Source organism: Corythoichthys intestinalis, chromosome 3 (genome assembly GCF_030265065.1).
Source record: "Corythoichthys intestinalis isolate RoL2023-P3 chromosome 3, ASM3026506v1, whole genome shotgun sequence".
Lineage (NCBI taxonomy): Eukaryota > Metazoa > Chordata > Actinopteri > Syngnathiformes > Syngnathidae > Corythoichthys > Corythoichthys intestinalis.
Window position 1 is genome coordinate 48,735,935 of NC_080397.1, and position 26,820 is coordinate 48,762,754.

General features: G+C 38.1%; 1 protein-coding gene across 6 annotated transcripts in view; it reads right to left on the bottom strand.

The window, feature by feature from the left end:
* ccser1 (coiled-coil serine-rich protein 1) overlaps positions 1 to 26,820 on the bottom strand; it is a 378,554-nt gene that overhangs the window by 110,164 nt on the left and 241,570 nt on the right. For 3 of the 6 annotated variants that reach the window (XR_009062832.1, XM_057832962.1, XM_057832961.1), the window contains exon 11: positions 25,125 to 25,173. The exons of 2 other annotated variants lie outside the window; for them this stretch is intronic. Coding sequence is in view for 3 of the 4 variants with exons in the window: in XM_057832962.1 (XP_057688945.1) it covers positions 25,125 to 25,173 (49 nt within the window). In the remaining variant the exon portion in view is untranslated. Of the gene's footprint in view, positions 1 to 18,197; positions 18,233 to 25,124; positions 25,174 to 26,820 lie in introns of those variants that run through there. One more of the 6 variants, XM_057832963.1, reaches the window with a different exon arrangement.

Consider the following 26,820-nt stretch of genomic DNA (forward strand, 5'->3'; position numbering starts at 1 on the left):
CCCAAAAGAATGTAGCCCAGTGTTATTCTAGTCCATCTCAAAAATTAGCATATTGTGATGAAGTTCATTATTTTCTGTAATGTACTGACAAACATTAGACTTTCATAAATTTAGATTCATTACACACAACTGAAGTAGTTCAAGCCTTTTATTGTTTTAATATTCATGATTTTGGCAAAAAAAAAAAAGTCAAGAAAAAAACCAAAATCCCTATCTTAAAAAATATGCATATTTCATCCGACCAATACAAAAAAGTGTTTTTAATACAAAACAAGTCAACCTTTAATGAATTATAAAGCTATGCACTCAATACTTGGTTGGGAATCATTTTGCAGAAATGACTGCTTCAATGCGGCGTGGCATGGAGGCAATCAGCCTGTGGCACTGCTGAGGTGTTATGGAGGCCCAGGATGCTTCGATAGCAGCCTTAAGCTCATCCACAGTGCTGGGTCGGGTGTCTCTCAACTTCCTCTTCACAATATCCCACAGATTCTCTTTGGGGTTCAGGTCAGGAGAGGTTTGGCAGGCCAATTGAGCACAGTAATACCATCGTCAGTAAACCAAATTTACCAGTGGTTTTGGCACTGTGAGCAGGTGCCAGGTCGTGCTGAAAAATGAAATCTTCATCTCCATAAAGCTTTTCAGCAGATGGAAGCATGAAGTCCTCCACAATCTCCTGATAGCTAGCTGCATTAACCCTGTCCTTGATAAAACACAGTAGCTGACATGGTACCCCAGACCATCACTAACTGTGGGTTCTTGACACTGGACTTCAGGCATTTTGGCATTTCCTTCTCCCTAGTCTTTCTCCAAACTCTGACACCTTGATTCCGAATGACATGCAAAATTTGCTTTCATCTGAAAAAAGTACTTTGGACCACTGAGCAACAGTCCAGTGCTGCTTCTCTGTAGCTCAGGTCAGGCACTTCTGCCGCTGTTTCAGGTTCAAAAGTGGCTCGACCTGAGGAATGCAGCACCTGTAGCCCATTTCCAGCACACGCTTGTGCACGGTGGCTCTGGATGGTTCTACTCCAGACTCAGTCCACTGTTTCTGCAGGTCCCCCAAGGTCTGGAATCGGCCCTTCTCCACAATCTTTCTCAGGGTGCGTTCACCTCTTCTGGTTGTGTAGCGTTTCCTGCAACACTTTTTCCTTTCTACAGACTTCCCACTGAGGTGCCTTGACACAGCACTCTGGGAACAGCCTATTCGCTCAGAAATTTCTTTCTGTATCAATGATGGCCTTCTGGGCAGCAGTCAGGTCGGCAGTCTTGACCATGATTGCGGTTGTGAGTAATGAACCAGGCTGGGAGTTTTTAAAAGCCTCAGCAATCTTTCGCAGGGGTTTTGAGTTAATTTGTTGATTCAGATGATTAGGTTAGTAGCTTCTTTAGAGTACCTTTTCATGATATGCAATTTTTTTTAGGTCAGGATTTTTGTTTTTTCTTGACTTTTTTGCCAAAATCATTAGTATTAAAACAATAAAAGGTATGAACTACTTCAGTTGTGTGTAATAAATCTAAAATACATGAAAGTCTAATGTTTATGAGTACATTACAAAAAATAATGAAATTTATCACAATATGCATATTTTTTACGAAGGACCAGTATTTTTGCATAAACCACAGCTTTCAAAATAATATGGGTTAATATATCAATTACAAAAGTTTCCCAAAAGCCACTCAATAACAACAATAATAATTGCTAGGACAATTATAAAGTGTAATGTACACAGTGTTTACATTATCTATGTACAGTGGTACCTCCACATATGATAGCATCGACATCCGAAGGAAATTTTGACTCGCCATTTGACATTAGGCCTGTCACGATAACAAATTTTAGTAGGCGATATATTGTCTCATATATTATTGCCAATATGCTATATTATTGTCAGTTTTTTTTCTTACCTATTCAACCACGAATAAACACAAAATATATTAAAATTTATTAATATTAAAAAAAAACACACAATGCATAATTGGTCATTTTAAAGCTAGTTAACTGCAGAATATGAAATAGATGAGAAATCTAATGTCATTTTTGTTGTCTGCCAATTAAAAGTGTTAATTTGATCCCAAAATGACTGTCATCGTGTCCTGCAAAGTGCGCATGCAACAAATTTGAAGCCAAATTATTATCATTTATTACATCATATTATTATTGCCAATCAGATATTTCATAATGGGTGTCATGCCTCCAGAAATCTGAACATGGCGTGCTTTTATTTTGGAATGTTCCCCGGAAGTACATTTTCTAAGCCACTAACCGTAAGCTTTGCACTCAGTAAAAAAAAAAAAACAACAAAGTACACTTCGCATTCGTTAAGCATGTAGTGCCAGTAATAGATTTTTTTTTCTTTTGTTTGCATCGCTTGCAAATTCTTTAATCCAGCGAGTTTATGTTTGAAGTGTTGCCTTTTAAGTTTAACCACAATTTTGCGTTGTGGAGAAGACTGCCAATGTTTTATAGCAGGTTAAAGTGATTAGTACATTGTCTTTTTTCCATTAGCCTCAATCTAGCAATGCTAACGTGTTACAATGTTTAATACAGAAGTATTTCTTTATTTTGTATGTCTGGACTTTAATTCTACGGCATGTTGACAGCTAATTAATGTCTGTGAAAGCTACTGGAGTCTCCTATGCAATCAACAAGCTCCTGTGCCGAGTGCATGCAGCACACACACGCACAAATGTATGCACGCATGCACGCAGCGATTAATCGCAGCCGGGAAAACTACCACCCTCATTTTTATATACCGTGCGATAATTTGACTTATTGCATATCGCGACAGGCTTACTCAACATATGACGACATGCTCGAAATACAACAATTTATGATAGCGTCGCAATTTCATTGTTTTCCCGCAAGAGGATTGCACGCCGGATTCTCTCGTGAGAGATATCAACATGGGTCCCAAGAAGGTTAGTGCAGGTGGTGAACTAAACTGACGCTTACTATTGAAATTAAGAAGAACATGATAGATAAATATGAGCGTGGTGTGCACTCTACCACACCTTTCTCGCTCGCCTGTCACATGGTGCGTTCAGGAAAAGCATGCAAAACAACACAACTGTTACATTAATTTGTTATTATTATTAACTGTATTATATTATTCCGATTTGTGTAGTTATAATTTATTTGTTTTGCCATGTGTAATTGCTATTAGTAATTGTATCTGCAGTATTTATTTAGGAATTAGCGTAGGTTTTTGGACTGTTGAATGAATTAATCGAATTATAATGTATTCTTATAGGAAAATCTTGCAACATTATTTTCACCTTGCTAACGATCTAATATCTAACTGGAAATATTTCATTTGCCCAAGGGACCAACAAGGTTTTTACAGGTTTCATCAAGATTAAATTCAACACTGTATGTCCATTTAAAGACCTCTGTGAACAGAAAAAAAAAAAAAAATTCTTGCAATGCAAGGCAATTTAAAATTTAAGGAATTTAAGACCGACCAAACGGAACTCAATGTCTTTACTGAATAGGACACTTCAAGATTAGTACATTTCATACTTTTTTGACATTTTAAGACCTTGCAGCGACCGTGACTGTTAGAGGATGGTGACTGAGTATGATGTGGTATTCAAGGTTACTAAGGTTAAAACCAGAAACGCACTCACCAGGCTAATATATGTTCGTGCTAAATATTCTTGTGGAAAAGCGAGCACAATTAAGGAACATGTATCAACTTTGTATGAATTTGTCTTAAATTAAATGTACTTGGGACTTTTTTTTATGTTTTCCTTGTCAGCATTTTACATCTACCCTGCTAAATTGAGGTTCAAACTGCTTGCATCAGCATCAGGTCCTTCAACTTTCCAGAAAGACACCTTTTTATTGCAAATTGTTGAAAGAGTTAAGCTTTTTCCTGAGTGCCATTTTGTTGTGATAGTGCAGATGGATAGGGCTGGAGGAGGACAAAGATGGATGAAAAAAGAAGAGTCACAGATAAAGAACCAAAAAAAAGAAGGGGAGGAAAGGAAAAAACAAAAACAAAAAGCCTGTGGAAAGATTGTACTTATCAATGCTGAATCTCAATAAGTACACAACACAGATTCTCCATTTCTTCTCAGCTCTTCCAAGTGTCACGCTTTCTGTGGCCCCGATCACTATCTTTTGGCTTATTCACTTTTTTGACAGCTCATCTTTCTCATCTAATTCCATTTCCCTAAAGCAACTTTTTTCGCATCGTTTCTTCTTTTTACCGCATGTGTCACCAGAGTTTCTTAACCCTTAGCATGCATTATCTATCCTCAGCCTCTCTCGTTTCCAAAACTCTATTTACACTAAATATGGTTCACAAATGCATGTTTTTTTTTTATTTATTTTTAAATATCGGAGGCCACATACAGTGGTATGAAAAAGTATCTGAACTTTTTGAAATTTCTCACATTTCTGCATAAAATCGCCATCAAATGTTATGTGATCTTTGTCAAAATCACACAGATGAAAAAACAGTACCTGCTTTAACTAAAACTACCCAAACATTTTTAGGTTTTCGTATTTGTATGAGGATAGTATGCAAACAATGACAGAAGGGGGAAAAATAAGTAAGTGAACCATCGCATTTAGTATTTTGTGGCCGTCCCTTTGGCAGCAACCAGATGCTTCCTGTGGCTGCAGATCAGTCTGGCACATTGCTTAGGACTAATCTTGGCCCATTCTTCTCTCTACAAAACTGCTGTAGTTCAGTCAGTTTTCTGGAATGTCTGTCACGAATCGCTTTCTTGAGGTCATGCCACAGCATCTCAATGGGGTTCAAGTCTGTACTTTGACTTGGCCACTCCAGAAAGTGGATTTTGTTCTTCTGAAACCATTCTGAAGTTAATTTACTTCTGCGTTTTGGATCATTGTCTTGTTGCAGCGTCCATCCTTTTTAGCTTCAACTGTCTGACAGATGGCCTCTGTTTTTAAATCAGACAAACAGTTGTATGAAAAAGTATCTGATCCTTTCGGAATTTGTCACATTTCTGCATAAAATACCCATCAAATGTGATCTGATGAAAAAACAGTGTCTGCTTTAACTAAAACCACCCAAACATTTATAGGTTTTCATATTTTAATGATGATAGTATGCAAGCAATGACAGAAGGGGGAAAATAAGTAAGTGAACCATCACATTTAATATTTTGTGACCCCCCTTTGGCAGCAACAACTTCAACCAGACGCTTTCTGTAGCTGCAAATCAGTTTGGCACATCGATCATGACTAATCTTGGCCCATTCTTCTCGACAAAACTGCTGTAGTTCAGTCAGATTCCTGGGATATCTAGCATAAATTGCTGTCTTTAGGTCATGCCACAGCATCTCAATGGGGTTCAAGTCGGGACTTTGCCTTGGCCTCTCTAGAACATGTATTTTGTTTTTCTGAAACCATTCTGAAGTTGGTTTACTTCTGTGTTTTGGATCATTGGCTTGTTGCAGCATCCATCCTCTTTTTAGCTTCAACTGTCTGACAGATGGCCTCAGTTTTTCAGTAAACCATCCTGATAAACTTTTGAATTCATTCTTCCATTAATGATTGCAAGTTGTCAAGGCGCTGAGGCAGCAAAACAGCCCCAAATGATGATGCTCCCTCCACGCTTCTCGGTGGGGATGAGGTGTTGATGTTGGTGAGCTGTTTCATTTTTCCTCCACACATGATGTTGTGTGTTACTCCCAAACAATTGAACTTTGGTTTCATCAGTCCACAAAATATTTTGCCAAAAGTTCTGTAGAGTGCCCAAGTGCCTTTTTGTGAACATTAAATGAGCAACAATGTTTTTTTTAGTCAGCAGTTGCTCCCTCTTTGGAGTCATTCCATAAACCATTCTTGGCCATAGTTTTACATATAGTTGGTGTGTGCACAGAGATATTGGACTGTGCCAGTGAGTGCCGTAAGTCTTTAGCAGACACTCTAGGGTTCTTTTTTTACCTCTCTGAGTATTCTGCGCCGAACTCTTGGTGTCATCTTTGGTGGACGGCCACTTCTTAGGAGAGAAACAACAGTGTCAAACTTTCTCCATTTGTAGACAACTTCTCTGACTGTCGATTGATGAACATCCAGACTTTTAGAGATGGTTTTGTATCCTTTCCCAGCTTCATACAAATCAACAATCCTTGATCGCAGGTCTTCAGACAATGCTTCTCAACAAGACAATTATTACCAGGTGTGTGTTTTATTGTGTGCAAGGCAGCTTTAAACCACTCATCAGTGATTGGGCACACACCTGACTTAAATTGTTTGGTAAAAATTAGTTTCAAATGCTCTTTAGGTATCCTTAGGCAGAGGATTCACTTGCTTATTTTTCCTCCCTTCTGACATTGTCTGCATGCTATCCTTATGAGGATATGAAAACTAGGGTTGTTCCGATCATGTTTTTTTGCTCCCGATCCGATTGTTTTAGTTTGAGTATCTGCCGATCCAGATATTTTCCGATCCGATTGCATTTTTTTGCTCCCGATTCAATTCCAATCATTCCCGATAATTTTTCCCGATCATATACATTTTGGCAATGCATTAAGAAAAAAATGAATGAAACTCGGACGAATATATACATTCAACATACAGTACATAAGTACTGTATTTGTTTATTATGACAATAAATCCTCAAGATGGCATTTACATTATTAACATTCTTTCTGTGAGAGGGATCCACAGATAGAAAGACTTGTGACTTTGTATATTGTGACTAAATATTGCCATCTAGTGTATTTGTTGAGCTTTCAGTAAGTGATACTGTAGCCATGCCCAAATGCATGATGGGAAGTGGAACCATGACTGTGCGTAGTGCTACCAATTGATATATCTTCTCTGCGTTGGGAAATAACATAAGGTGTTAAGAAAAAGATCAAGTGCTATCTTGCTTCCCCACATTGCTTCCCATGATATTTCTAATCGTAGGGAGAGGGATTGTAAGGCTTTAGCCAATTAAAAAAAGGCTCCAAAGGCTGCCAAAATTCTCTCTACTCATTTTACGCTGCCTTTTATCTCTATATAGATAAAACGGCGCCATTACAGATTGAGCGCGACAATGCGTGAGTGGGTCGTGCAGTGGATGCATTAATTGCGTTAAATATTTTAACGTGATACATTTTTTAAAAAATTAATTACCGCCAGTATCGGGATAAATTTGATAACCCTACCTTAAGCCTAATCTAAAGACTCTGGATGAGTGGAACATATTATGTCTCTAAAGTTAAATACAATTAGAAAACGATTTGATTAAAAAGTATATATATATATTTTAAAAAAGCATGGCCGATATTTTTTTGCCGATTCCGATACTTTGAAAATGACGTGATCGCAATCGATTGGGACATCTCTAATGAAAACCTATCAATATTTGGGTGGTTTTAGTTAAGGCAGACACTGTTTTTTTCATCTTTGTGATTTTGACAAAGATCAGATTACATTTGATGGTGATTTCATGCAGAAATGTGAGAAATTCCGAAAGGTTCGGATACTTTTTCATACCACTGTACATATTAAGGGAAGAAAAAAACATCTGTCTTTATTCGAGCGGTGCCACAACTACACTCTGTCGGTTGGTCCTGACAGAAACATTGCTTTCATGTTAGAGTGTAAATATCCTGCGCAAAAGACTAACAAGCTGACACCTACTCCTGTCCCACCAAAAAAAAAAAATGTCACCGGCCAAGAACAAAATCATGATTGACATCCTCCATTTTTGATTCTGTATGCTATGTTACGTCTCTAGTTTCAGCCGACCCTTAACAAAAAAAAAAATACTCTTGCTTACTTGAGTGAAACATTGTAAGATAAGTGGCAGCTGGCAGAGGGTAGATAGTCCTGGTGGCCTCCGTCAAGGAGCCATGAGGGCCAAGGAGTGTGGCTCCTTCCCTTGGGAGGTGCAAAGTGGCTCATTAGTCTGAATAGCACACGGGAGAACACACAGTCACTGTGTGCATGCTTGTCTGTTTGAGTGTCTCAGCCTATAATTAAGAATCGCCACAAGTAGTGCTGTGGATCACAGTCAGATAAGTCGTCTGGCAGCAAGCCACGGTAGAGATAACCTCAAATCAACACACACGTACAAAAAGGAACTTGCGTGCGTGTGTGTGTCACTGCAGTTGTGTGTGCATGTTTGGAGATGACTTGGTACCTCCTGATAAGAACCACCTGCAGATAATGGGGCAAAATTCTTCTGTTTCACATCGGTATCTTAAACTTCTGAAGTTGTGCAATCAAGTGTTTTAGTCATGATACTTGGAGGTGACCGCTAGTAGGCTTGAAGATGACTGAGGAAGTTTTTTACTGTTGAGAATAGGCCTGTCACGATTACAAATTTTAGAAGGCGATATATTGTCTCATAAATTATTGCTAATATGCGATATTATTGTCAATTTTTAAAAACCAATTCAACCACTAATTTACCGACAATACAGTGGTACCTCTACATACCAAGTTAATCCATTCCAAGACCTTGTTTGTAAGTCGAAATTGTCATATGTCGAGCAGGATTTTCGCATAGGAATACATTATAATTCCATTAATCCGTTCCACAGCCCAAAAACCGACACTAAATCTGTTAAAATGTCAGGTTGTTTGCATGTGTATTGGATCCCCCTGGTGGCGAGTTGCAATTTGTTGTTTTTATGATCAGGCATATTTTGGCCACCTAAAGAAAGTTAAGACCGACGTTCTCATAGAAAGAAAATACCGTATTGGCCCGAATATAAGACGGTGTTTAATGCGTTTTTTCTTTTTGATGATGAAAAAAAGTGAGACCGATCTTGATCCGGACTCATCAGATTACTGGGAGCCACCTCATTCAACCGGGAGCAGCCGAGAGCCTTCCCCGTTGTTATGTGCGCAAATAGTTCAGTTCAATAGTTTAGTTATGTGTAAAAAAATTGTTACTTTGCGATCAAAACCTCTATTTGTCTTGTTGTTTATGTTATTTTGTAGAACGAAAACATTATTCAGATGTTTGGGATGTCACAAAAGCCAAAAATAGCTGTGTTAAAGTCAAAGTTATGTTTCAAATGTATGCTTTTACAAAAAGCTCAATTTCTCTGTTTTTTCATCAGAAATTGGAAAACTGCTCAAACTAAGCGATTTTCTAATGCTGATTTCCAAAGAATGGAAAAAGATATGAACTGTTTTTTTTTCCTGCTGAAAGAAGAGAGTCTAATCTTTCTTTTGGTGGGTTCCATTTTTATGTAGCAATAGAACTGAATTTTCTGTGGGCCTTGCAAAATCAGTCAAAATCCAGTAAAACGGCCGGGAGCGAAGGGCATTGCTCCGGTGAAAATGGCTGGGAGTGAATGAGAAGGATTTAGTGTAGGTTTTCGGGCTGTGGAACGAATCAATAGAGTTATATTGTATTCTTATGGGAAAATCCTGCTCGATATACGACCATTTCTACTTACAAACAAGGCCCTGGAACGAATTACCATATTGGCCCGAATATAAGACGGTGTTTTTTGCATTGAAATAAGACTGAAAAAGTTGGGGTCACCTTATATTTGCGGTCTAGACGTTATACCCATTCACGACGCTAGATGGTGCCAGATATCATTGAAGCGATGTTCTGTCATGACAGATCTCAGCTACTCTCAAGTTTAACCAGTTTGCATTATTTTATTGCAATGTTTTTCCTTATTCAGAATTGTTTCAAGACTAGTTAGTTAGACTTCACTTTGATGGGTAATGCAGTTATTGCAATTTTGTTGTTTTATCACAATAGATTGGTTTATTTACATTTCAAAAACCAGAAGCCAATCATTTGCGAATGTCATTGCACTTTAGTTTACATATTTAAATGTTCAGATATTAAGATTTGAATGAGGCAAAATAACATGCTTGTTCTCTCAAATACTGTATATTGTTATAATCATTTGTTTCAGATGTTCTGTAATTATTTTCTTGATAAAAATTAATTTGGTGTTCAAAAAGTCTTTGTTCAAACTTGAGTCTTGAAAAAGAGGGTGTCGTCTTATAATCAGGGCTCTCTTATATTCGGGCCAATACGATAAAAAGGCATTGCGTTGATGAAGAGAAAGTTTTGGTCCGATTAATTTGGGACGGGCATCATTATTGTTCTAACCGGAGTATCTGCAGTGGTATCCATTCTTCTAGTCACGACAGCTCAGTGCTTTTTTACAAAATCCTTAATTAACACTACTGTTACTATTGCAAAAAGCAATTACAAGAGCAAAACAAATACATTACGTATTTTGCGTAGTGTACCTGAACGCACCGCAGGGCTGATGGCAGAGTGAGAGAGTGCAGTTGACTTTCTCTTTTCACGTCCTGTTGTTGCTATCAGTTGGCGACGCGTGTTTTGTTGCACAAGTTCTGAATTAAATGATTAAAAACCTGACGAAGCTGGTGATGTCTTCGGCGATGGTACCAGAATAATAATTGTCACCTTAACGTATAAAGACTGGCGAACAGAGATCGTCGGAGTATTGTCAAGCAGTTCATGGACGTGCACCCCACGCTCATATTTTTCCATCATTCCATCTTCATTTCAATGGTAAGCCTCACCTTTTTTTCTTTTTTCATCACCTGCTTTAACATTCTTGGAACCCATGTTGATTTATCTCACAAGAAAAGACTACCGTGTGTCAGTCTTGCGGGAAAACAATGAAATTGCGACGCTGTCATGATTCGTCGTATTTCGAGCATTTCGTCGGATGTAGAAACAAATGGCGTTTCAAATTTTACGTCGGATGTCAAAAAGATGTGTCGATGATCAAATGATTCATTATCAATCAGATTTTTCACAATAGGTGCCATTTTAAAGCTATTATTAGTGTAGAATGTGAAGTATGGCAGGTTAACTCCAGGAATCTTTACTTACATGTTGAACATAACGTGCTTTTATCGAAAGTACATTCGCTAAGCCACTAACCGTAAGCTTTACACTCAGTAAAAAAAACTTCGTCATGCTTGTGGTGTCAGTAATAGATTTTCTTTTTTTCCGCATTGTTTGCAAAATGCTGTAAACCAGTGAAATTTTATGTTTGAAGTGTCACCTTTTGACCGCAAGTTTGCGTTTTGGAGAAGACTGCCAATGTTATATTGTAGGGTCGTAAGTAGTTAGTACATCGTCTTTTTCCCATTGGCATCAATGGGGCAATGCCAATGTTTTACAATATTAATATAGATGTGTTTCCTTATTTTGTATGTCTGAACTTTAACTCTACGACGTGTTGATGACCAATAAGCATCTGTTCAAGGAACTGGAGTCTTATATGCACACAACACATGCAAACATGTATGTACTCACGCAAAATTACCGACCTCATTTTTATTTACCATATGATAAATTGACTTATTGCATATCGCGGCTAGCTTAGTTGAGAAGTGACATGTTTCAATCTCAGCTCAGGCATTGTTATGTGGAGTTTGCATTTTTCCCCAAAACATAGCATATTATTTCTATTGAAGATGCTAAATTCTCCATAGGTGTGGATGTGAGTGTTTATGTTTCTATGTTTTATGCTGTATGATCATTGCCTCTCTTATTGCCCTAAATCAGCTGGGATAATTTCAGTTGTCCCGTAACCCTAATGAGGATTAGCGAAACAGTATTGTAAATGAGAAGCTGTTCTCAATCGATATTTCCCGGTAAAATAAATGTTACATACACACATGCAAAATGAACTGATTATCAAAGCTGTCCTTTCTTATTGTCGTGATATTGTGTAAAACAGATGAAAGAGAACTACAAAATTCCAGGGCAGGAATTTAGAATCAGGAAGCAGGGGTTAAACGTCGCCAAGGGCTTAAAAAGTATCCAATATGTATTTCAGAGAAGAGTGTTATTAACAGACCTGCCAAATATACTCGTCCTTCTAAAAAAAATTGCATATTGTGATAAATTTCATTATTTTCTGTAATGTACTGATAAACATTAGACTTTCATATATTTTAGATTCATTACACACAACTGAAGTAGTTCAAGCCTTTTATTGTTCTAATATCGATGATTTTGGCAAAAAAGTCAAGAAAAAACAAAAATCCCTATCTCAAAAAATTAGCATATCATGAAAAGGTGCTCTAAAGAAGCTACTAACCTAATCATCTGAATCAACGAATTAACTCAAAACCCCTGCGAAAGATTCCTGAGGCTTTTAAAAACTCCCAGCGTGGTTCATTACTCAAAACCGCAATCATGGGCAAGACTGCCGACCTGACTGCTGTCCAGAAGGCCATCATTGACACCCTCAAGCAAGAGGCTAAGACACAGAAAGAAGTTTCTGAGCGAATAGGCTGTTCCCAGAGTGCTGTGAAGTCTGTGGGAAGGAAAAAGTGTGGCAGGAAACGCTGCAAAACCAGAAGAGGTGACCGCACCCTGAGAAAGATTGTGGAGAAGGGCCAATTCCAGATCTTGGGGGACCTGCAGAAACCTGGAAATGGGCTACAGGTGCCGCATTCCCCAGGTCAAGCCACTTTTGAACCTGAAACAGCGGCAGAAGCGCCTGACCTGGGCTACAGAGAAGCAGCACTGGACTGTTGCTCAGTGGTCCAAAGTACTTTTTTCAGATGAAAGCAAATTTTGCATGTCATTCGGAAATCAAGGTGCCAGAGTTTGGAGGAAGACTGGGGAGAAGGAAATGCCAAATGGCCTGAAGTCCGGGGTCAAGTACCCACAGTCAGTGATGGTCTGGGGTTGCATGTCAGCTGCTGGTGTTGGTCTACTGTGTTTTATTAATGCAGCTAGCTATCAGGAGATTTTGGAGGATTTCATGTTTCCATTTGCTGAAAAGCTTTATGGATATACAAATTTCATTTTTCAGCATGACCTGGCACCTGCTCACAGTGCCAAAACCACTGGTAAATGGTTTACTGACCATGGCATTACTGTGCTCAATTGGCCTGCCAACTCTCCTGACCTGAACCCCATAGAGAATCTGTGGGATATTGTGAAGAGGAAGTTGAGAGACACCAGACCCAACACTGTGGATGTGAACATCTCAGCAGTGCCACAGGCTGATTGCCTCCATGCCACACAGCATTCAAGCAGTCATTTTTGCAAAAGGATTCCTGACCAAGTATTAATTGCATAGTTGATATATTTGAAGGTTGACTTTTTTTGTATTAAAAAATACTTTTTTTGTATTGGCCGGATGAAATATGCTAATTTTTTGAGATAGGGATTTTTGTTTTTTCTTGACTTTTGTGCCAAAATCATCAATATTATAACAATAAAAGGCTTGAACTTCTTCAGTTGTGTGTAATGAATCTAAAATATATGAAAGTCTACAGTTTATCAGTACATTACAGAAAATAATGAAATTTATCACAATATGCTAATTTTTTGAGAAGTACTACCGTAATTTCCCGAATATAACGCGCACTTTTTCCCCCAAAATCAACTTGTAAACTCATGGTGCGCATTATAAACGGGTACATGGATGGAGACAGAAATATATATGTATTACATATATATATAAACCGATTTTTTTTCATTGACACGGCCACGTTGTGTTGAAGAAACGTATGCGGCGACCCGTTGCCGACCATTACGGTACGTGACGTCACCATTTTGTTTCGGTAATACTTCACTCTAATCGGCCGAATGATTTAGTCTGTGTTAAATTCTGCTTTTTTCACTCTTCATAAAGCACAGAATTTAGTTTCTTGAACTCATTTGAGTCGACGTTTATTGCAGCTCCGCAATTCGGACCATAACAAATGTAAGGACACACACTTCCTGTGTCCGTCAACTACATCGGTCCCTCGGGAAACTCAAACCCAAATAACAATAGTTTCTTTTGTTACTGTCGTGTTGACAGCTATGAGCTCTCACGGATTTCCGACTAACGTTCTCGCTTTCATTTTATCGTATCAATCCATGGAAGAAACATTTATTCATCATGAGGAAACGAGCAAGTTATACAGCAGCCTTTAAAAGAAAAGTCACATCTGTTTTGTTTTCTCCTAGATTCTGGTAAGTTGGAGAAGTTGTCAAATCATATTATTACCGTAAATATTGTCAGTTTACGGTAATGTTTTGAACTACCAATGTGCTATGCTTGTGCTGTGTTTCACCAGTCAGTAAAATGACATCTCTGTATCTGTACACGAGCTCTGTTTTCTTGTATTCTTCTATTTATTGGTGCTAAAATTAGGGTGCGCGTTATAAACGGGTACAATAATTTTCCCTAGATTTTACAAGTAAATTTGGGGTGCGCATTATACACGGGTGCGCCTTATATTCGGGAAATTACGGTAGTAAATGTTTAAAAATGTCTACAGTGTGTTTTAAAACGAGGATGACAAAAAATCAACACAAAAAAATCACAGGGATGGTATAATCCATTTGCCAATCAGATCAAGTCATAGGTGCTGTTCAGTCAAAGCAGCAAGGCTATTTCCTGTCTATGTAATGTATGTTTTTTTGTCTTGACGCAATGTGTAGTGACATCGGCAGTTAGGTCTATTACACTCTTGAAAATAATGTCAGCTACCAACCAGAGCTGGTCTGCTTAGGAAAAACTTGTTTTTAACTACTTACTACTTGTTTTCAATCAAATGCACTCAAAATAGCCATTGGTTTGCTCCCTCATTCAACCCCTGCTGGGCACAAATGACATTATGCAAAACACACATGCACACTTCCTATTGCAGGCAACCTCCACCTGGGTATTAAAATCTTTCATCTCAGCAACGACCGCCACTGGGCAAACTTCATTGTAAAGCCATGCTCTTTCTTCTCCACCTGCTACCCATTTCTACACAAACACACACCCACACTAAGTCAATATAAATGCACCACACACAGACTAACTACTAAGTGCCCCGCTTGGCAAATGTAGTAGCAATATTTACAAGACGCGTAAAGCGCAAATGCATTTACAACATTACTGTTCACAAACACCGTCAAACCGATGCCGCCGCTATCAGGCCATTACGGTGCCCTGCAAAATCATTATGTACTAACAAATCCATTAACAACGCTGGTCAAGGGTGTTTTATGACTACGGAGTAATGCGGATAAAGCGTTGCTGTCGTTTGGAGCTTTAGGGACGTACATTTTTTTTAGGCGCCAACATATAAAAAGTAGGTATTGTAAAAACTCCAAAGTAAAAAAATAAAAACTAGCTGGTTGACTTCGAAACTTCCAATTCTAAAAATCTGTTCCTGTAAAGTGAATTACTTGATTCTGTTTCAAATTGCTGGCATTATAGTGTAAAGGCAAAAACATGAAGCACTATACTTTCTAGACTGTAAGCCGCTATTTCTCCCTCCCACACACTTTCAATCTTTCATCTAAAATGATGCGGTTAGTTCATGGATTTCTATGGGCTAAAGAGCTTAATCGTACCTTTTCGCAGTCCACAAACACATCATTCGTTCCCCTTCGCCCCCAGAGGAAAAGCCATTTTGTGTCAGGTGGCTGCACCAATTTTGGGAAGGTGCATCACTCTCAGCTAATCATTGTACTTTGGTCAGGTTAAGTCCTTGACTACTCTGAATGTGGAAGTATTCCAGCTTCCACTTCCAAGCAAGGAGTGAATTTTTCAGGTGTACCGATTGCTTCATGTGTGACAGCATTTCCAAAGTCATAATTTTGTGAATTGAGGTTTTAAAATACCGATTTACTGTCAAGAGGCCCTGGTGCCAGTGGAGAAGAAATTTTTAAGGCTAGCCACGGGTGGTTTATAATGAACAGTATGGTACCACAGGGCTCAACAAAGCCCCTGCGGAGGAGTTCATCAACTACTTTTATCGGGATTTTAGTGAAAAAGAGTGTTCCGTTCTCTGCAAGCCACAAAGTCAAGGTAATTCGTGGTTAAAATAAATGGCTTTTTTTTTTTTTTTTTTTTTGTTATTGGTATGAACATACCAGAAGGAAAAGTCATGATGTTTGTGAATTGGAAGTGAAGCTACAGTACATATGAATGAGAACGTAGTTGGCTTTCAATGCTGTTATTTATTTTGGTAAATGATTTTTCGGACTATAAATCGCACCTGAGTACACGTCGAACCCCCAGCCAAACTATGGAAAAAAAACTGCGACTTATATTTCGAAAAATACGGTAATCTTTCTTTTTAAATTGCCCATGTTACAGAAAAATCTTGCCGAATGAGGAGGTGAAAACGTATTGCTACTACAGCACCGAACTGTTCTCAGTCATTTGTTTTTTTTCAGCACTCATGTTCAAGGATATCACATGTATTGAGAAACAAATCATAAAAATAACTTCACAGGACCTTTAAAAATCTGTCAAGATGTCAAAAAGGGTCACTTAATGCTTCCTTCCAACTTGTTGAAGAAATTAGAGGCTTACAATCATTAAGTGTTGTTTTTGTCAACAATGACGGTAACGAACATATTTCGTCGACGGGAATTTTTTTCATGACAATGATGTGACTCAGACGAGCTAAAAACATGGCTTGGAAGACTGGAAGATAACGAGACAAATGTCAGTTTTCGTCTGACGAAACGAAAATGCGATGTCGTTTATGTAATATGTTCACAGTGCGTGAAATTTTCATATTGTAGTTCAGCTTGCATCGTGACAGTGTCAGGGTCGTGTCACTCATGTGAGATGTGTTGCGCCTCTCCCTCCTCATCGGAGTTCAGGATGTGTCTCAAGCTATGCGGCGCTTCATCTGGCTTGTTTGGAAACATGGTAAGATTTGTTTTCTTATCTTGGCAAGAGACAATATGCAATGTTGCTATAGCCTTTAAATGTGTGTGCTGAATGATCATCAGACGCTAAATTTAACTCCTAGCATTAGCGTGGCATTTGTGTTTGTGTTAGCATTAGCTTCAGAATAGCAAATTTCCTCTTAAAACACTAGTCAGTCCAAACAGAAGCATTGACTTTTCTGGTAAGTCTAGAAGATGTTAAATACTCGGAGAACTTTTGTTTTTACATACAGTTCGTGGCTTGAGTTTGTATTATCACAAAGTTGGCGTTGTCCTTGTGACGCTGTGCTTGTCTGTCTATGTTCATTTGAAATTGTTGGAAACCTTTATTTTTGGACTCAAATTTTTGAATTTTACAGACGAAAATTTTTTTGAGTAACTGCTGATTATAACTAGATAGAATTTGTACGAGATTTCGTCGACTAAATCTAGACGAAGATGAAAACATTACTAAAATATGACTATTACCGTCATTTTCGGACTAAGGCGCACCTGACTATAAGCCGCCATCCACCAAATTTGACACAAAAACGGCATTTGTTCATAGATAAGCCACACTGGACTATAATCCGCAGCTGTCCTCACTGTATTATGGGATATTTACACCAAAAGATATTAACTGGTCACACTTTATTTGACAGTGGCATCATAAGAATGCCAGAGGATCAAATGAACCACCATGAACCTTTGAACCAATTAGCTGCAAAACTTCTTTGCTTCAAGAAGCTTTATTTGGCCATCACTGCTCTCCTGGTGGAGACAGTCTACCTTTGCTGCCACATGCAGTCAACACTGCCTCCAACATACCTCCTAGCATGCATTGCAGCGCTACAGATGTAAAATAATCAAAATTCATGTTCTGTGCTAATTATTTCCTCAGTTACTGTTCCAGTTGTTTTATTAATTGTTATTTATGGTATTTGGTAACACTTTACTTGACGGCGGCGCCATAAGAGTCATTAGACAATCATAATTATGATATGACACTGTCACGAGCAGTGTTGTTTTTGGCAGCTATTTTATTTTCATCTTAGTTTTCGTCTTTTGGACGATAATACTAATTATTCTTAGTCATATTTTCGTCATTTCAAAATGTGTTTGTCTTCATCTAGTTTTTGTTGACGAAAACTCAATATTTTCGTCTTTAAAATTCAAAAGTTTCACTCCAAAAATAAGTAAGAAAAGGTTTCCAATGAACATTGACAGACGAGCACATATTGGAGCATCTACAAATCTATCACTTGATAATGCACATGCAGCAAAACAGCAGGCTACATTATTTTCAATTAGTTATACCCGCATGGACGCCACCAACTGTGTGTAAAAAAAGTTGTCCGAGAGTTTAGGAGGACGCTCGCCGTAAGCAATAGCCTAATGCTAACATGAAGGTGAATGCTATGCTAACGCTACGAGTTACATTTAGCACACAGCACAGACCTTACTAGGCTAAAACAACATTGCATATTCTCTGTTGCCGAGATAAGAAGACAAATTTTACCGTGTGCGTCTCAAAACAAGCAATGCAATGGGGAGACTGGAGAGGACACTAGACAAGTGGGTGAGTTGGATGGTCGCAGCACGTCACATGAGTGACACAACCAGGCAGGCTGACGACACATAAAATGTCACATATTGTGAACATGTGACGAAAACTATGGCGCATTTTCGTCTCGTTCTCGTCCCGTCAGACAAAAACTGGCATTATTGTCGTTAAGTTTTAGTCACCCAAGACAAGTTTTTGGATCGTTATCGTCTCGTAATGTAAAAAAAATGTGTCGTCAACGAAATTGTTTTCGTTATAGTCATCGTTGACGAAAACAACACTGGTCACGAGCATTAATGAATGTTTATAACAGATGTCATTTAGTGTTTGTTACCCGGCAAATTATCTCACTTTTGAATGGATGTAAAAAGAGCCGAGCTAGACATAAATGGAGTTAGTGACATAATTTGCCTGATTACACCTATTTAATTTTTATTATTCATTTGACAACGGCATCATAAGACTGCCAGAAAATCAAATGAACCACGATGAAGCGTTGAGCCAATTAGCTGCAAAGCTTCATTGCTTCAAGAAGCTTTATTTGGCCATCACTGCTCCCCTGGGGGAGACAGTCAACCACTGCTGGCCATATACTGTCAGCACTGTCGTCATCCAACATGCCTCTTAGCATGTATTGCAGCGCTACAGTGCTGTGCTAATTATTTCTTCAGTAACTGTTCCAGTTGTTTCATTAATTGCTATTTATGGTATTTGGTAACACTTTATTTGACAGTGGCGCCAAAAGACTGTCATAAGACAATCATAATTATGACATGACACTGTCATGAGCATTAATGGATGCTCATAGCGGATTTTATTTAATGTCATCAGGCAAATTATCTCACTTTTGAATGGATGTAAAAGATACGAGCTGGATATAAATCGAGTTAGTGAAATAATTTGCCCGATGACACCTAATGACATCTGTCATAAGCGTTCAGTAATGTCCATGATAGTGTAATGTCATAATTATGACGGTCTTATGACGCTGCTGTCAAATAAAGTGTTATCCATTAACCCAAATAAATCAACAAATAAGTCGCACTGGACTGTAAACCACAGGATTCAAAATGAGGGGAAAAGTAGTGGTTTATAGTCTGAAAATGACGGTATTTTTGTCCAAAAATCTAAGACTAAGACAAAAATTAAAAGGGCTGCCAAAAAATAACACTGATCATTAATGCGGTTCGCACTGCAACAGGTCCACAACAGACTCGTAATTCTACAGCACTGCATTAGCGTCATTCCTCGAAGAGTTGAGCGAGAGGAGTCACTGACGCACATGCACACAAAGAAGACGATGAGGGATTTCCTGCTGAAAAATTGTCTTAAAAATAACTCACATTATCAGACAAGTATTTAAAAAATGCTGAGGTGTCCTTCCCCATCGTGACAAAACAACCTAATGTTCTAATGGCACTCATTGTCTATTCAAGCTTTAACCTTCACACACACATACTGTACATGCACACATGCGGGCATGACACACACACACAGGATAGAAGAAACAGGTTGATTGGACTTCATGGTCAACATTTGACGTGTCCTTGTAATGTGCGAGCACGTGTGGTTGTGTGCAAGTGTAATCAGAGTGAAAGGTGAAGGGGTGGGAATTCTGACAGGCTGACGGGTCATAGGAGTCAAGCAAAATCTGGGTAAGAGATCCGAGGGAGATGGCGAGGCAGGGTTTCTAGTTGTACTTAATAGAAACGCAAACTTGACTTGAATACAATTTTGACAAAGCTGTTTGTTTTGACTTCCATTTTATTCCACTTGAAAGAATATGTAAGCCTTGCAGGTCAATATTACCACATATTTTTAATAGAGTGGTGTTTACTGCAGGGGTTACAGAGCTTTCATTCATTCATTTTCCATCTTTAACGAAAGTCCTTCAGTCTTACAAATACATTTTGTACTGATGTTTAAAAATATTACCATATCCTTGCGAATACTAGCCTTGGGAATTCATTTGCTGATCAGGAGGACTGTTTTACCTTTGGGTAGAGGTGTCCAACAAATTCATATTTATTTGACATCAAGTAGGAAAGGTACAGTGTATCACAAAAGTGAGTAAACCCCTCGCATTTCTGCAGATATTTAAGTATATCTTTTCATTAGACAAGACTGACAAAATGACACTTTGACACAATTAAAAGTAGTCTGTGTGCAGCTTATATAATACACTTGATTTATTTTTTCCTCAAAATAACTCAAATTATAGCCATTAATATCTAAACCCCTGGCAACAAAAATGAGTACGCTGCAAGGTAACTACGTACATCTCTAAATGTCCAAATTGAGTACTGCTTGTCATTTTCCCTCCAAAATGTCAATTGACTCGTTACAGGAGTGTTGTCAGCATTGCTGCAGAGATTGAAGAGGTGGGGGGTCAGCCTGTTAGTGCTCAGATCATACGTTGTACTCTACATCAAATTGGTGTGCATGGCTGTCACCCCAGGAGGAAGCCTCTTCTGAAGACGGTACACAAGAAAGCCCGCAAACAGTTTGCTGAAGATAAGTCAACAAAGCAGATGGATTACTGGAACCATGTCCTATGGGCTGATGAGACGAAGATTCATTTCTTTGGTTCCGATGGTCTCAAGCCTGTGTGGCGGCGACCAGGTGAGGAGTACAAAGATAAGTGTGTCATGTCTACAGTCAAGCATGGTAGTGGGAATGACATCACACACACACCTTTTCAGTCTCTGCAGCAATGCTGACAGCACTCCTGTAACAAGTCACATGACATTTTGGAGGGAAAATGACAAGCAGTACTCAATTTTGACATTTAGGCATGTACGTAGTTCCCATGTGGTGTACTCACTTTTGTTGCCAGGGGTTTAGATATTAATGGCTATATTTTGAGTTATTTTGAGGGGAAAATAAATTAACTATTATATAAGCTGCACACAGCCCCCTTTTCATTGTATCATAGTGTCATTTTGTCAGTGTTGTCCCATGAAAAGATATACTTAAATATCTGCAGAAATGCGATGAGTATACTCACTTTTGTGATACACTGTATATTTGGTACTATTACCTTACTTTAGGTGTTTGTATCCTCCAGTGGTAAAAACGAACAACATATTTTATTATCAATGACTATGTTCTCTATTCACTTCGCATTAAAGTGAAAATTATGAGATTTGAAAGATTATTAGAGAAAAAAACCGTCATTTTATTTTAGAATTTGCCGCACACTAACGGGTAGAATGTTCTCACTTTCATTCTCATTTTGAGATTATTCTTTATTTTTTTTTCAAACCCTAATCAATTTCAGAAGTATGTTGGCTGATTTTGCATTCAGAAAGATGCACCTTTCTATTTATCTGTCAATTCTGGATTTACAACTGGAAAAATGTGTTTATTTCAGTACTAAAACTCTGAATTATATAAAATCACGATGCATAGAGTAACATATTGCTTGGTTTTATTTTTTTGTAGATTTGTAATATCGCTATGCCTCCCGCTCCTGCACAAAAACAGTATACTCAATTATTCATCATGGTAGGAAAAACATCAGAATTTTAACTGTAGTGCCTTTCACCAATCTTTATTATGTGCCAAATGAAACTTTAAAATAAAGTAAGTTACAAAGTAATGATTTATTGTAATCTGATTACTTTCTTTCAGTAACGACCAATCTAACGCGTTCATTTTTCCAAACCAGTAATCTGATGAAAGGTACTTTCCTTAGTGTCTGTGCGTTACTGTTTTGTTGTTGCCTCAAAATGTATGTAAATGAAGAATATTGTAGTCATGTATGAGGAGCATTTTGAATAGAAAATGTTAGCAAAGGTTCCCACTACGCGTTCGTTTCCATGGTAACCGCTCACAGTTACTTCCTGTTTTGGTCTCGGGTCACACACGCTAAGTGCTTTGGGACTGAGAAAGGCGTGAGGAATGTGGTTCCCACCTGTTGAGATGTGCGAGAGAATGTTGATCTGTATGCGTCCATGAATGAACGTATTTTTCCTTCATTCTAGAGGGTTCCAGCGATAGGTTGGAGCAGCTACATGCGTGGCAGTTTCGTAGCTTTGCCGTTGCAACAGCGGGTCGTCATCGCTCCAAGTCGGCGAGCATTGTTTACATTATATTCGTGTTGCACATTTATGCCATGAAGTGACGTGTTCGTTTAGCATCTTTGGGATGTGTTGTAAGTTTGATTGAGTGTAAAGTGCTTAGTTGCTGCTTCTTTTTGTGCTTAAATTGAACGCATGTGTGTACGGCTTACTTCCGGGTCGTGCGCGCGCATTTGCGCCTGCCCCGACTTTTGTGTTTATGGCACTGTTTATTGCACAATTTGTTTGAATGTTGTTGATTGTTGTGCAGTCAATTTGCATTGTTTTACATTTGCACTGATATGCTGTTAACCCTAAACCCTAATCCGAATTTCAGAATTTTTACATTTGGCTTAATCTTCGGGTTAGCGGGAGTTTAATTAGTCGTCGGAGTTGATTTCAACAAATTCCATGCAGTTTGTCATTCATTAATTACAGTTGTGCCTCTACATACGAAGTTAATTCACCCCAGGACCTTGTTTGTAAGTCGAAATGGTCGTGTGTCAAGCTGGATTTTCCCATAAGAATACATTATAATTCCATTTATCCGTTTCACAGCCCGAAAACCTACACTAAATTCTCAATAAATATTGATGTTACTATTGCAAATATCAATTACAAAGAGCAAAACAAATACATTATGACTAAAAATTGGAATAATCATAGCAAAAATAATAATAATACCTGTAATAAGGTAACAAACCGGGTTTCCAATGTGGCAAATGTGTTTTCGTGGTGTACCTGAACACATCGAGTGGCTGACTTGACAGTGAGCCTTTTTAGTTTCACTTTCACCTTGTTTACTTACTGCGGGGGACACTAGGCACACGTTGATGGAGTAAATGATTAGAAACCTGACGAAGCTGGCGATTTCTTTGGCGATGTTACCACAATTATAATTGCCACCTTAACTTATAAAGACTGGCGAACGGAGAAGGACCGTCATAGACCGTCTACGGCCGAATTGTTGATCAAGCCATATCATGGATGCACACCCCACGCTCATATTTTTCTATCATATCTATCTTCATGTCAATGGTAACGGTAAGCATCACCTTTTTTCCTTTTTTTCAACACCTGCACTAGCATTGCTGGAACCCATGTCAATTCCTTTCACAAGAAAATCTGCCATCCGTCCGTCTTGCAAGAAAACAAAGAAACTGCGGTGCTTTCATACATCATCGTATTTCGAGCATGTCGTCGGATGTAGAAACAAATGGCGAGTCAAATTTTACGTAGGATGTCGAAAAGATCGCGTGTCAAAACGATCGTATGTCGAGGTACCACTGTATTTGTTAGTTTCAGGGCTACGGAGTGGCTAAACTAGCGCGAGTCAATGGTAGTTGAAATCAACTCCATCGACTAATTAAACCCCCTGCTAACTCGAAGATGAAGCCTTATGTGAAAAATTCTGATCTACCCCTTTAAATTCAATTGTCAGAAAGTCAGTTACACATGCGATGACATTTTTCTGTTGTCATTCTTATGTTGAGGCAACAAAGGGAGAAAAATTGGTAAAAAGCAACCGATAAATTACTTTTAAATTAACTTAGTTACTTTGATAATAAAGTTTTACTTTTTTGAGGAGTAAGCAATTATCAGTAATTAAATTACTTTTTCATGTAATCTCTGACAGCACTGTATACCATTATCTTGTTGGATGTCATTTCTCCTAAATCCGAAGCAAGTCCAGTAAAGGACGTTGAGTTCTTTTCAAGCACTAAACTCTCGCCATAATGCTCCTTATCCCCATTCTTAGCTACAGTCTTATGTCGACATATGTCATCAGCCCACCAAGTGATTCTAAGGCCCCGCTGCAGGGTGTGTTCGCTTGTTATTTATGCGGCTTAATGAAGCTTTACCCATGCATTCCACCCATGGTGAATGGCTAAGAACTCATTGAGAAAGGCACTAGATTGCATATTTAGAAGACTAAATGTATATATCGCAGTCTATCAGGTTGATTTGATCATGGAAGCCGTAATTGTGACAATGATTCAAATTCAAATAAATGTGCAGTCCAACATATTGCTTCAGCTGAATGTCATGACACATTGCATTCCCTAAATTCACTACAGAGGATCAAATTTACATTCTAGTTCTTTAAAAAGGGGGAAAGTGTGCTTTCTTGATTTGACACGCTGAGCACTCAAATACCGTTTTACGCTGAGGAAGCGCATTTTCCTTTGTTCAGTTGCTGCGACTATTAGATTTAGTCAAAAGTCACTGACTTAAAACAAATGGAGAGGAATAGCCTGTTCCTTTTGAGCAAAAGAATTTCTACCCTTAACTGGCAAAGAAATTTTGGCTATCACATTGACTTCCAGCTTCTACAACCAGAAGAGAAACAACACTTTCATGGTCACCATCTCACAGGGTGAAGGATCTATAGGTACAGTGTGCAATGGGCAGCATTCCCTTCTACGTAACAAGACAGATAAGCATTCCTCACTTGAAGGGTCTTTATTACAGAGTCTTGATTCATAAAGTACATAGAAATGTTCTTTGTTTGTCCACGGTTAGTAAACAGTAGCATATATGTAGATTTTCCAGTCTTTTAAAAGTGTTTTTCAGCATTGCATGTTGAAAAATAGCAAATTAGGAATGATTTTTTTTTTTTTTTAACAACAAAATTTGTCATGGTCACTGATTCCCAATAACTGTTCAGTGGTACATTAATACTGTCAGAAGCTATATGGGGAAAATATTCAAATGTTCTTGAAATTTCAAAATTGAAGGAAGGCAGAACAACTGCTCAATGAGCACAGTGTACTAAGCAAGACCCGGTGCAAAGACCCCCAGTGTATTTGTTTTGTTTTGCCGTATCAAGTCGAGTACACAGGGCCACTACAATACAGTCACGTCCACTCGGGTGATATCAGAATAGACACTCACTCAGTTGTCTCCTTGAGGACAACGTGGCGCTCCCATGCGCCTTGATGCCCTAGAAACAGAAAATATGTTGACACAAAAAGCAACCAATGTTGGAGAAAAAGAAAAGAAAAGAAAAAAAGGTGGGCACAGAGACAAAAAGGGATTGTTGTTAGTAGGCAACACTTAAGAGTATTACACAGCAAGCACAAATCAACCTCAGTGTTCATTCATCAGCGGAAGACTGATTGAGGTATTTACTCATTACGTGAGCCACAAAAGTGTCTTTTCAACCTACATAAATATACAGCCACCGTTTCAGAGTAGTCCACAGTGTTAAATCCTGACCACTTGCTAGAGGACATGGAACAGAGAAGGATTACAGGATTTAAAGATTCTGCAGGTAGTATTTTTGGTAGGGACTAGCGTTAGATTTCTGGAATTTAAACATGGACATGCAATTTAGTTTACTTGAATGTTGAACCACGTAATGCAAAACCATCTTTAGTACAGCACATGGAACTGAAAGCCAGTTTGCCTGTCTTACTTGATGCTGCTGTTTTCTTAAGCAACAGTGCTTAAAAATAATAAAAAATGGACAAACATAAAAAACACCAAATCAACAATTCTTGTATGTAAGTAAATGTCTCTCCGACCACTACAACAAAGTGCAGCACAAGGGTATTCCACTTGTAACTTTAGCACGTGTGTGTGCGTGTATTTCTTGTTATTTCCAGCCAATGATAGTCGTTTTTTTAGTCAGGGGTGTGACAAGAAAACCTCTGTTGTGTTACAGCACTCAACAAATTGATTAAATTTAATGGAACTGAATCGAATTACATGACATGGGAATAACACAATGCTGGGTTACAAGGTGTGAGAAATACAACCTGGTTATTCCCTGTACGGCCAATGGAAAAGCATCAATAGCTTGTGTAATGTATTAAGTATTATAAAAGTACAATGTGTTACAGCAGTTTAATATACCGTATTGGCCCGAATATAAGACAACCCTGATTATAAGACGACCCCCTCTTTTTCAAGACTCAAGTTTGAAAAAAGACTTTTTGAACACCAAATTAATTTTTATACAGAAAATAATTACAGTACATCTGAAACAAATGATTCTAACAATATATTTGAGTGAAAAAGCATGTTATTTTGCCTCATTCAAATCTTAATATCTGAACATTTAAATATGTAAACTAAAGTGCAATCACATTTGTACATGAATGACTTCTGGTTTTTGGAATGTAAATAAATCAATCTATTGTGATAAAACAACAAAATTGTAATAACTGCATTAACCATCAAAGTGAAGTATAACTGTAACTATAGTCTTGAAACAAATCTGAATAAGAAAAAACATTGCAATAAAATAATGCAAACTGGTTAATAACCCTTTAACACCTAAGCCTATTTTGGCCAAATTTGCATGCCTTTGATGTTGCCTTTATATTTCAAAGAAAAAACTGTTCACAAAGGCCAAGTTGGGTTCCTTTTTTTTAGGATACCTTGAACTTCATGTCCAAACTGTTGTTTTCTTCACTGACCAACTTTAATCCACATTTTGGACCCAAAAAGACAAAAAAAAATCCCAAAATCTTTTTTCAAAATTTGTAATGTCCCACTGACAACCAAACATGCTCGACCAACCATTTTGAAGCTTGATAATATTTATTTAACTTGCTAGGATAAACATTCAATAGAAAAAAATAAG